This window comes from Solanum tuberosum, unplaced genomic scaffold (genome assembly GCF_000226075.1).
Source record: "Solanum tuberosum cultivar DM 1-3 516 R44 unplaced genomic scaffold, SolTub_3.0 scf00018, whole genome shotgun sequence".
NCBI classification, from domain to species: domain Eukaryota; kingdom Viridiplantae; phylum Streptophyta; class Magnoliopsida; order Solanales; family Solanaceae; genus Solanum; species Solanum tuberosum.
In genome coordinates, this window is record NW_006238944.1 from 2,287,870 (window position 1) to 2,301,055 (window position 13,186).

At 33.6% G+C, this 13,186-nt stretch overlaps 1 protein-coding gene across 1 annotated transcript; it reads right to left on the reverse strand.

Annotated features, from left to right (window-relative positions):
- Nucleotides 1-1,956: 1,956 nt before the first annotated feature.
- Nucleotides 1,957-2,674, reverse strand: LOC107058328 (dehydration-responsive element-binding protein 2G-like). The gene has a single exon (XM_015303895.1). The coding sequence runs from the start codon at nt 2,613-2,615 to the stop codon at nt 2,127-2,129; it is 489 nt and encodes a 162-aa protein (XP_015159381.1). The 5' UTR covers nt 2,616-2,674; the 3' UTR covers nt 1,957-2,126.
- Nucleotides 2,675-13,186: the final 10,512 nt, after the last annotated feature.

The following is a 13,186-nucleotide window of genomic DNA, read 5'->3' on the forward strand; positions in this document are numbered from 1 at the left end:
ACAGAATGATTTTTAATCCGAGTCCACAGAAACCACTGTTTTCCTTAAGAAATTTAATCCCCTCATTGTACCCAAGGTTACAGATTAATTCCTCCCAAGATAAAATGGATTAACCTATTAAAGAAGTAGCGGTACCTCAAACTTCAATAACTTCAGCGAACGCAAGAACAGCAACAAGAGCACACACAGACTCAGTCGATCGACAATTTTGTTTATGTAAGAAAATGTATGCAGAGAATCGAGGAAAAAATTTCAGTGTTTGGAAAATGAAAACGACCTCTTATTTATAGCCATTAGCAGCAAGGAACGTGTTTGTTCAGACAAATCTATGAAAACGACCTCTTATTTATAGCCATTAGCAGCAAAGAACGCGTCTATTCAGACAAATCTGTTCAGACCCATTTTTTCCAGAACGTTGTGTCTTTTGGGAAAAGTAACGACTTCAAACGAATTTACCTGCGAAATTTTTGCCAAATCCGAAGCCGAGGTCGAGCGAGCGACGACGACGGCGCGAGGGGACACCTTCTTCTTAACCCTTTAAGAACTAAATGAAGTGTTTCCTACTATAAGGACAACAATTTCCTTTCTTCTACTAATATGGTAAAAATGACTTTTCATTTTCACTTTGCAATGACTTTTTCATTTTCCCTCCAAAATTGGTTCCCCCACTTTCATTGGTTCTTCCATTTTCCATTTTCTCTTTTTATTTCTCATTCATGCTATACCCAACAACAAGTGCAGAGGATATTGAAGTAAATAAACAATTGAGTAAATCAGTTGATTTGGAATTACAATTACCCAACTCTAATGATCAGAGCTAGCCAAAACTAAGGTACAAATATGAGGAATTTGAGTTGTAATTGTAATAAGTATAAAATTAATCTCTTGCAATTTGTGTATTAGACAATATATGAAATGTTAAGTTTATGAATATACAGAATGATGAAAATATCTAAGAATCAACAATAATGTGTTTGAAGGTCAACAGAGAGAACATTCTTCTTCAATGAATTAGTTACAAAATGTGATATGTGCATTGCTATACATACACATAACACAATGATGATGTGGTCTAACCAACTCAACATACTAACTGACTCTTCTAACCAATTTACTGATTGGTCCTAACTAACTGTACAACTGTGACACCACCAATTCATCAATTTACATCCACAGTACACTTGTTTAATTCTTTAAACCCCCCTTCAAGCTAAGAGATATTCTTCATTCCTAGCTTGGGCAATGAGGAAAACTCTTCCCAAGGCCGGTCTTATGATGGCAAATAATCAGTAACAAGTAAGTCATTTTGTATCTTCTTTCGAATGAAATGACAATCTATGTTAATGTTGGCATCAAACTCAGTTGTGGTGAGTTTTAGGTTTAGTTCCATAAGTGTGGTGTGGACATTGGTTTAGCTACTGCTAAACCATGTCTGCTATTAACTATAAAGCATACTTCCTCTGGTAGATAAGAATGTCTGCCTCACTCCTAGAAAATTCCAAACCAAGAAAGTACCTGATTTTGAAAGCAGTGGTTTGTACACGTGACAATCAGATTTTGGGGATTTTAATAGAAGAATAAGTTTTCTGCTTTATCTTGTTCTTGTTTTTACTATTTTCCGCTTTTCTTTCTTCCGCTTTTCTTTCGTTTTCATGTACAATTTTATAAATTGATCTATCCCTATTTCCACTAAATTTTAAAATTATCAACACATTTTTCATCATAGACAGTTGTGATAACGTATTTTGTTAGAAATAAGTTTCTCAACAAATGTTTTTGCTCTTCTCTGTAATAATAAAAATATAAAATATCCTCCGCTTTAGGAGAGCTCTGTAAAATATTTGTATGATTATCATTTCCAAAATTGAATTAATTAATTATTATACACAGTAAAACAAAATCCAATACACACAGTACAATAACCTTTATTATTTAGTAATAATATATACCAGTGGACCAATTTTACTATTTCTAACTAGAAAGAAATTACAAAAAGGAAAAAGCCTAATAAACCTACTAACTAACTATACTAGCTAGAAATTTCGTTTTTTTCTCCCCACAATTTAAAATGAAAAGGAAGAAGAAAATTGAAACCAAAGAGTTACTAGACAAGTAAGGACTCAAAATCAATACATGATTTCAGGTTCATCAGTCCAATTGAAAGATGTAGCGTCTCCATGAAAATCCAAGCCAAGCAAATTAGGTGCGGGCGTATCCCACACCAAATACTCCCCGTTTCCATCTTTAAATATGGATGCTTCCTCAAGTACAGAACATTCCTCGATTATGTTGTTTTCCATGCAACTAATTTCTGTGTCCGAAGAAATTATTGATTCTTCTTCTTCTGAGAGATTGAGCTTCGCATCAGAACCATAAAGCCGGCGTGCTGCGTCATCATAGGCTCTGGCTGCTTCGACTGATGTATTGAAAGTGCCTAACCAAATTCGTGCTCCACGATTTGGTTCTCTTATTTCAGCTACCCATTTGCCCCATGTTCTTTGTCTCACTCCTCTATATGTGCACAACGCGTTTTCTGGACCGCCTTTACCTCTCATGCAACCTTTTCTCGAACGTCCAACTATTGATTTCTTTGATTCTACACATTCCGCCATCATCAGTACCTTTTTTCTTCTCCTTTAAAAAGGTAAGATTTGCCCTTAGGCCAAAAAGGGAAAGTATTAGGCAGTAGTATTTAATTAAAATAGGACGACATTTTTATTTATAGTTGGACAAGTTTACAAGTGTACAAACAGTGGTTATGCACGTGGATCATGTGACACACGGCACACACGCGATAATACAACTGTATCTGGTCATCCTTGTCACGCAGGTGAAGTTAAATCGTTAAGTCCATGATTTACGCATTAATTAAATGCCCACCTGGGATCCAGGGGTTCACCCAAACCCCCTTGGCAAAAAATTATACTATATATATAAGATAAATTTTCTGTATTTTTATAGATATATATATATTGAACCCTCTCAATAACAAGGAGAAAATGATGGTGCAGTGGCAAGTCCTTCTGAAATTAAGCTTCACGTCACCAGTTTGAATCCCTGTGATAGCGTTTTATTTTTTATTTTTTTAATTTTCAGTTCTGTTTTTCAAGTTTTTTTGTTTAAAAAAAAAACGTGCTAGAAGTGTGGTTGTGTAAACCCAAAAAAATTCAAGGTTCCCATTTCTAAAGACTTATTTACACGTTTATACTTTTATTTTTCAAACCCCCTGAACACAAATCCTGGGTCCGCCACTGATTAAAGGGCTAAGAATATTCCTAATTAATGGGTATATATATATGCTCCAGTTTTTGGACGGCAGGGGCACCAATATCCCAAAAGTATGACGGAGGGTATCTGCATATCATTTATGATAGTTCGGGGATATATTTGTCTTTGTTCCCTTTATTAAAATGTTAATTAAAGAAAATAGGGAAAAGGGACAAATATACCTCCGAATTATCATAAATGATTTGCAGATACCTTCTGTCATACTTTTGGGACATTAGTGCCCCTGCCATCCAAAAACTAGAGTATATATGTCTTTCATTCTAACAGAAGGCTAAATAGGGACATGTGGCGCAATCTTATCCGCCGATTCAATATTTAATAAATGTCGGATCGATGGATAAGATTATGACATGTATATGTCCGTTAGTATAAAAGGTATATATGCTCTAGTTTTTGGACGGCAGGGGCATCAATGTCTCAAAAGTATAACGAATGGTATCTAGATAACATTTACAATAGTTCGGATATATTCGTCCTTTTTCCCAAGAAAATATTGAATATTAATATAATTAAATTTGAATATAATTAAAAAGATCAAAATAAATTAAAAAATCATTCCATAAATTAAAACACAAAATAGTATGTATAAAAAGTAAAATAAAATACAGAATTTATTAGGTAAAAATGAAAGAATAAAAATTTCATGGTGATATTTTAGCAGGGGTTCCACGTGTGTAGAAGCGAATTAGCGGACACGTGGGTAAAAGCTTTGAGTTAACATCCAAATTTTGCCGCGAAATTTGCTAGCGTGGCAGTCTTGACGTAGAGATTTGACAACGGACTATCCCAACTAATTTCAACTTTAATGAATTCATTATTATATCTTTATAAATAAAATCATTGATTTCCTCATAAGTAGTTAACTATACTGACAATAATTTAAAAAAATGTATATATGTATAAGAAATAACGATTCATAATTTATTTATTTTTCGCCTTGGGCCTTGGAATGAATTCAGAATGAAACATATAAAATTAGTAAAAATTAGGCAAATGACATAGTATAAGAAAGAAATTACTTCCTTTCCCTACTCTTTCATTAATTACCAAAAATCCCTTTTTTAGTATTTTTCGGATACATAATATAGCAATGTGGATACTTAATATAGCAGCGATGTAAAAATTAGGCAAATGACATAGTATAAGAAAGAAATTACTTCCTTTCCCTACTCTTTCATTAATTACCAAAAATCCCTTTTTTTAGTGTTTTTCGGATACATAATATAGCAGTGTGGATACTTAAATTATTAAGTTGTTAGCAGCACGGATACGTAATTAACGGGCGGATGCATAATATAGCAGCGCGGATACTTTAATTAATAACGGGCGGATACTTAAACTAATAAAGTATCCGGTTAAGTTGTTGGGGGAAAATAAGGGATTTTTGTATTTTAGTAAAAGAGTAGGGAAATATTGAAAATAGGTAAAGAAGTGTTGTGTATTTAAGTAATTTTTCCATAAAATTAACATCCAAACTTAGGGCCCATTTGACCATGCGATATGGTATCATAATATAGAATAATGATATGATATCATAATATGGAATTATGAGATGAAATTGAAGTTTTATTTGGACATGCGATATGAAATTTTTTGTGTTGTATATTTTCTCATAAACATAAGAATTTCATAAGTTGTAAAACTATTAAAATAGCCCAAATTGTTTATTCAATCTTACCAAATAAACAAAAAATTATAAAATCGCATAATAAATTATTACAAAGCTTTGTTCTCCACTTAAATAACTGTTTCATCTAACTTTAATTCAATAACAAAAATGAACATAAATTGTAGTGTACTGGTCTTTAATAAAATTCTCCCACATAGTACGGACAATTTCCTCACGTTGAACCTGCATTTCTCAATCATGTGACCGAGAAGACGAACCAACATTGTTACTTTGAGTTGTATTAAATACAAAACGGTAGAAGTAATAAATTAGGTGTTTGAGTAAATGAAGAGAACAAGTTTATTACTCAACACTCAGTTGTGAGTTAAAGTGACTATATGTTGGTGAAAATAATAAATTTTAAAAAGTAATGATGTGATTATAAATTTTATTTACATATGAAATAAATGGTTAGTAGATATAAATGTGGGTTGTTTTAACAAAATATAAACTTGTGGATCAATTTTTTGTATTAAAAATATCTCAAATCATGATATGGAATTCCCATATCATGGTTTTTGGAGAATATGGAATCACATCTCATGATATGGAATTATGAGATGGAATCAGCGTAAAATCGCATTTCCAAATGTTGATTCCATCTCACGATTCCATATCGTGATATGGTATCGCATGGCCAAACGCCTACTTACTCTGCATTTGTTAAATTTTATTTTATTTTTTATTTCTCTTGAGTGTCATGAATTCGAATTTACATTAGAGCACAACTAATTTGGCTTCGTGCCGCATAGAACCCTATTTGGGGAGAAGCGCTTTTTATTAAAGATTTTTTATATCCTGAATTTGAATTCAAAATCTCTAGTTAAGGGAACAATAGCTCTATCCACCGCACCACGTTTTTTGATAATACTACTATTATAACTAAATTGGTTCTGGTAATTTTCAATAGCAAGTAATCAATTTTGTTGGAAAAACATGAAATTATTTTATTATATATATAATGGGTAAATTACATAAATCTCATAGTTTTAATATGAAATTACAATTTATACCTAATAAGTTTCTAATTACATTAATCCCTTAAAAATTAAAAAACCCGAATACAATAATTGAAGCTCGGATACATTAAATACTATCTCGGATACATTAATATGTAGCTCAAATACATTAAAAACTAGCTCTGATACATAATATGTAGCTCAGATACATTAAATACTGGTTCGGATACATTAATATGCAACTCGAATACATCAAAGAAATAAGGGATTTTGGAGATTTTTAAAAGTAATAGGGGATAATGGAAATAAGTGAAACAAAAGGTGTGTATTTCTGTAATTTATCCTATAATTAATTATGATAATTAATTAATTTAAATTACTTTATCTCATCATTTAAAATTTGAAACAATGAAAACTATCTATTTTATTTTAAGAATAAAATAACTAATCTCATGAATATCCTATCCTATCATATTCTACCAAAAAAAATAATCTCTAACAGTATCAAGATGGATAAGAAAAGAAAAGGCACATCAAGTACCTTGATTTATTTTTTCTAATTGTTATAATATTCACTTATTTACATAATACTCCCTTTTATCCCAATTTATATGACACAATTGAAATTTCAAAATTCAAACTTCTAAATTTTGATTATATTTGATCATGATGTTTTACATTTTCTAAAATAAAAATTAAATATTTAGAAATTAATAAAAAGTACTGTAAATCAAAATAAATTAACAACTTAAAATATTTTAAAACAAATAAAAAAAGTTCCCATCAAAGAAAATTTTAATTAATCTCAAAATTTTTAATTATATCACATAAACTAAAAACAACAAATATAGATTAATGCAATTATATGACTTATAAAACAATTAAATTGTACGATACTCATTTATAACTCGAATTAGACAAACAAGAAAAAATAAATAATTTATGAGGCAAAGAAGGAAGTCGGATCACCTTCAACATGGGCGAATATAGGTAAAAATTTTAGGCACTTGAATCCGTAATTTTTTTATTGTTTTTTGATAGTTATGTATATATTTCAAAAATGTTAAAATACCAACAATTAATTGAATGTTGAATTGTTTCCCTTGAGAATTAGGATTCAATATTCACTTAACATATTTTTTCTTCTTCTTTTTAATAATATATCCATATTTTAAAATATTAAATTCATAATTGGTAATATCACAAACTCTTCAGAAAGATGCCAAAAGTTGGGAATAAATAACGGCAAACACGAAAGCGCATGCATGCTGCCATGGAAAAAGATTTAGTTGAATAGGTGGCTAAACAGGCGCACTTGTCACCTAAAAGCTCTTATTCTCTCCCTCTTATATTACATCATAACAACGCCGCAAACCTTACCGCAGGTAATTGAGTGTAATCGATTGGGTAAGTATAATTTTCGATTCACACGGAGGGACCGTAAATTATGATAATTACATAATTACAAATTGATTATTTTTCAATTTTAATTTTTAATTTTTTTTCATTTTCATTTATATTTTATTTTTATTATTTTGAATTTTTATTTTTTTATTATTCTAAAATGTTCTAAAAGTTTTTTTTTTTTTAATTATTATTATTATTATTATTATTTATATTTCATTTTCTTCTCATTTTCAACCTTTACTTCATGAGTTCATGTGATTCCATGCAATTTTTTGTATTATCAATTATTTTATGTTATGTTTATTTTTTCATTAGCATAATTTTATTTGTATTCTAATTTTTAAATTAAAGTAGAATTCTTTGTTGAGTAAGGTTATAAAGTTATTTTTTTTTCTTTTAAATCATATTTATGTATGTTATGTTGAATTAATAAAAGAGTTTGTGGTAGTAACTCCGGTAGAGAAGGCGGAGTTGGCTTCTTATCAACTCAAAAGGGTTGCTCAAGTTTGATTTAATAACTGGAAAAAGTTTAGACCGGTAGGAATGGGTCCCATAGAGTGGGAAGGGTTCAAGAGTGCCTTTCTAGATAGGTTCTTCCCTTTAGAGATGAGAGAAGCTTTGGTGCTTGAGTTCATTACCCTTAGGCAAGGTGGTATGAGTGTTAAGGAATATGAATTGAGGTTCACCCAATTGTCTAAGTATGCTCCAATTCTAGTGTCCGATCCTAGGTCGGGAATGAGTAAGTTTGTGTCGGGATTGTCCGATTTAGTAGTAGAAGAATGTCGTATGGCCATGCTTGATCATGGTATGTATGATTTATGCTCATCAAACTGAGGAAGATAAACGTGAAGAAAGGTTTAGGGAGAAAAAGAGGTTTAAGATTGATGATGATAGTTCTCCTCTTGAAAGGTTCTCTGGACAAGGTCCCTCTAAGAATTCCCCAAGACATAACCTAGAAAGGGTGTCTAACCCTAAGTCTCAAAGAAAGGATAGTAGACACCTATTTCCTACTTGTGCTAGATGTGACAATAGACATAAGGATAGATGTTTGGCCGGTATGGAAGGATGTTATGGCTGTGGTAGGAGTGGCCACAAAATGAGAAATTACCCGATACTTAATTACCGCTAGGGGAAGAGAGAGAAAGCAAATTAAGTCATATGCTCTCCAAGCTAAAAATGATCAAGAGTGACCTCCTAAGGTGACTACCGGTATGTGTTTCATGCTTTATTAGATTCCGATATTGTTTGGTCTTTTGTGACTTGATATGTTAGGCTTTGAAGTTGTCCTTAGTGTGAATGATGTTTAGAAGAGCTTGTATAGACTTACTTCCAAGGGGGAGATGGCGTGCCTAGATAGCAAGGCTAATGTTTGTTTATGTGTGGCCATGATTTCCTTGTATGCATGTCCATGAAAAAGTTTAGGTCTTGATAGAAATTACTTATGTGCATTGTTTTACCTCATGTTGTAGTGCATTGAGTAGAGTTGCCTATAGACTTCATGAGATGAATTAATGAGCATGCCTTAGTTTGGAGTTGAAAGATTTCCTCCTTGAATGAATGCTTTTTGAGAGTAAATTGCATATAGGCTCCATGAGTGTATGTTAAGCATGTTTTAGTTAGGAGATGGTAGTTCCTCCTTAAAAATGAGTAGATATAGAATTTCATGCATTTTGGGTTGGTAGATGTAGTTCATACTCCCTTGTGTTGCATTGAGTGTTCCTTTGTTTATGTGCATTTAGATGAGTTGCATGTATGATGGGTTGCTAGTCTAGAGTCGTGACCTTAAGAAGTGCCTAGAATCGTCATTCGAGGACGAATGTTCCCTGGGGGGAGATATTGTAACGCCCCGTAGTCTAGTAGACCATCTAGGGTTAAGTTTGAGGGCAACATGGGCCAAGGCAGGGGGCAAGAGCCAAGGCCAAAGATCAAGGCCCGAGCCAAGGGACAAGGCTGCCTAGCACTACTCCACTTCACGACCACCACCATGGCTCGTGGTGGCTAAGGCAGTAGCTACCCTTAAGCTGCCTCAAAGTGGCTCATTTTCACGAGCCACTTCATGGCCAGTAGTAAAGACCACGACTTGTGGGAAGGCTCATGAAGAAGCCTTAGTTTTGTGGAGGCCAAAGCCGCTTAGCCAAGCCACTGCCCAAGGACCATGGGCAGGACCATGGCTCGTGAGCCCTGTGGTGCCTGGCACCATGGCTGCCTAGTGAAGGACTTTTTAGTAAATTCCAAATTAGGTGGTTAGTAAGTGAGGTCGTTTTGTATGGTTTTAGAACCCCATATAAACTATTTTAACCCTTTAACCACCCTCAATTAAGTCATTAGTTCCTAAACCCAAATCAAACCCCAAGTTCTTCCTCTAAAAAATCCTCTCTCTAGAAGAAAAAGAAGAAGAGAAAGAGAGGGTCAAGCAAGGTCAAATTTCTCCATTGATGCAAGATTTTTTAGGGCTTTATAATCAAGATATGATAGCTTATTCATCCATGGATTCTTCCATCCATGGAGCCCCCTAGCTTTCCCCCAATTGTGCAGATGAACCCCTAATTCAAGTTAGGGTTCCTTCCAATATTGTGGGTTAAGTTGAGTATGATTCCAATTAAGTGGATAATACTTGTTTATGATTGATTTATTATTGAATCATGCTATTATGATGATATTATATATTTTCCATGTCTAACCCTAGTTTAATCGATGAAATTGTAATAATGTGGGTTTGTGCCTTGGGAAGGGGGAAATTGAGAATTTATTGATGATCTTCTAGAATTGATGATTTGTTTAGTAATGGTTCATGAATGAAAGCTTGTAAACATGAATTGAATTAGATTATAGTATATATGATGGATCTTGATTAGTAAAGCTTGAAGTTGAACCTTTATGATGATTTATGACTAGAATCACTTGATAATGAAGAATGTGATTAGATTGCCTTGAAATCTAGGTATGAATGATGTTGGTAGGAGGTAAAGCTTTGAGAGTAGGGCTTGTAGTCATGAGTACTATTGAGTGTTAGGGCTTTGGGAGTAAAGCTAATATGTTGAATTAAGAATGTTCAAATGTATAAAGTGATAGAAGCACTTGAAACATGGATGGGTTGTCAAGGACATCCCTCCATGAGTCATGAATTAAGTAAGAACTTAATAAGCTATCTTGTGCGATGTATTCCTAGCAACTAGTAGATATTGAATTGAGATGAAAGCTTTTACCTAGTTGAGTCCAGCTTCCAAGATGGGAATTCTCACAAGTAGAGTCCGAGTTTCCCAAAGTATATCTCATAAGATGGAGTCCCTCACAAGTGGAGTCTGGGTTTCCTAGTAGAATCTTTGTATCCTATAACTACGTGCCTCGTAGGAAAGTTATCTAGTGGGTCCAACTAAGCTAACAAATCGGTTCTACCCTAGGCAAGTAGACCAATCCTTCTCGGTGTGGGTAACATCAGAGGAGATCATGTGATAGCTCATGTGGTCTCATGTCGGTTAAGGCGATATTCTCAATTAGTACAAGATTATTATGAAGCTAAGACATATTTAAAGAAGTATCTCGAAGTGTTCCAAGTTAATAAAGAACTAAGACATGCTTAATGAAGCATCTCAAGTGTTCTAACATAATGAACTAGGATATGCTTGAGAAAGCATCTCAAGTGTTCAAACATAATGAACTTAGACATGTTTGAGTAAGTATTTCATAGTGTTCAAAAGTAAAGAAGAGGGACTAAGACATATTTAAAGAAGTATCTTCTAGGGTTCCAATGTCTTAAAAAGGGGGACTGGCCTCCAAATCAAGAAGTATGAATATGAGGACCTAAAAGTGGTACTTAGCATAGGTAGGATTATGGGGTCTTATTCATGCATTGCACAAGTATGACTTAAGGTTACCTAAGGAAGTGTTCTCTTATATGAGGTATGTTTAGATATGATTGTGCTATAGTTGCCTTCCTTGTTATGATTGACTAAAGGTGAGAGATTCCCTTGGTTATGAGAATTAAGCCAAGGATGAGATCAAAAATGGTAAGTATGTATGATAGCCTAAGGTGAAACTTAGTGTGGATTGGATTACGAGGTCTTATTCATGCATTGCACAAGTATAACTTAAAGCTACTTACAAAATGACTCTCTTATGGTATGAAAGTCTAAGACTTGACTATGTATATGGACTATGCTTTATGATGACTAATGCTTACATTATGTCTATGTTGGAGATTATGCTTATGATCATGTTATTATCTCTTATGCTTGTGGATTATGTCTTATGTTGACTAACCTTATATTATGCTCTTATGGTGTTATGCTAGCTATCATATTTAGTACTTTTGTACTAATGCATACAAGGCATACATTCTCATCAAATATAGGGTCCGGTAATTTGAGTTCCATTCTTGAAGATAGGTTTCTAGAAGTGCAAGGAGTTGAAGACTTGGTGAGTCCTCATAGCATTGAGGATAAAGCCACCATTTCCTTTTATATATTTCTTTCTTTATGTTTTGAGAGTATTGTATGGGCTGTGTCCCAAGAGTTATTCGAAGTTGTAATAGATGATTTGAGACAAAGTGTAGAAAGACTTTCGCTTGCTTTTTTAAAAAAAAAGACTTCGATTGTATGGATAAAGTTTTTAAATTTTTCATACTTTTCTATTATCTTATGTTATGTTATGATATGCTAAGTGGCTTGTATGAGATCTCTTCGGGGTCAAGTACGCCATGTTACATCTAGCGTGTACCCCTGGGTCGTGACAGTAAGTTTAATAACAACGGGGATATAAATGATTTTGATAATATAACGAAGGATAAAGGTAATTATTAGACAAAAAATAATGGGTATTTTAAATATTTTTCCTTTTTTTTTTTTGATATCCTACTTAAAATAAGAGGTTTGAAGCAGATAGGTAATGACATGATATTTTTTATCAAGAGGTAATTTTAAAATTTCAAAATTTCTGTCATTTTTACTCGTACCACTTATGTTTTTGGGTACTTGTATTTTTTTTGGGAAATTGTACAAAATAGTAAATTATTAATTCAAAATAAATGTTATAATCACAGTTTTATTTATATTCTAATTTGTAGCAAACAATTTGCCACTCGCCTCTCTCCCCATAAATCTCGCTCGCCACTCTCCCTGATCTCGCTCGCTACTCTCACTCGCCTCTCTCATTTTATACAAACACAAATGTATAAAATTGTGTTAGTGTTTGTATAAAATGAGAGAAACTGTATATACACAGACAAATATATATCTCTTCGTCCTATACAATTATAATTATACAATACAAATCTTCCCCAGGCCGGACCTCGAACCGGATGCTCACTAGAAGTACCCAAGTAACCAATCACAAGTATCAAGTAACTGAGGCCGGACCTCTAACCGGATGCTTTATATAAGTATCCGGGTGATCGAGGCTGGACCTTGAACCGGATGCTTTTCGAAAATATCAATGAAGTCGAGGCCGGAGCTCGAATCCGGATGCCCGACAAAGGTGCCAATGTAGCTGCTGAAAGAGTCTCAATCGATCCATGATCATAAATGTCCATGGAACGCCGTTCACACTTAGCCAATCAATGTAAGTCCTTGGAACCGAATCGAAAACCAACTTCAAATCACGAAGCGAAACCCAGTATCGCCGATGTAACACGTGAAGCCGTAGCATCGGAGCAATAAAGATAACTAACGTCGGAGCAAGCGTATCGCCTAGATAAGGCCCAAACTATCATACTCTAGTCTGCTACACCAGTCTACAGGGATCTAAGCCGGTCGAGCGACGTCGGGGTAAAACTAAGGCTTATCAGTTCTGAATCACGCATTTCTAAGGCAAGCCCTATTCAAACCTAAGCTAAGGCCCAACATGCTTCAATAAATAGTAATCAAGC

Coding starts and splice junctions, on each gene's coding strand:
- LOC107058328 (XM_015303895.1), bottom strand. CDS start 2,615: ATGATGGCGGAATGTGTAGAATCAAAGAAATCAATAGTTGGACGTTCG.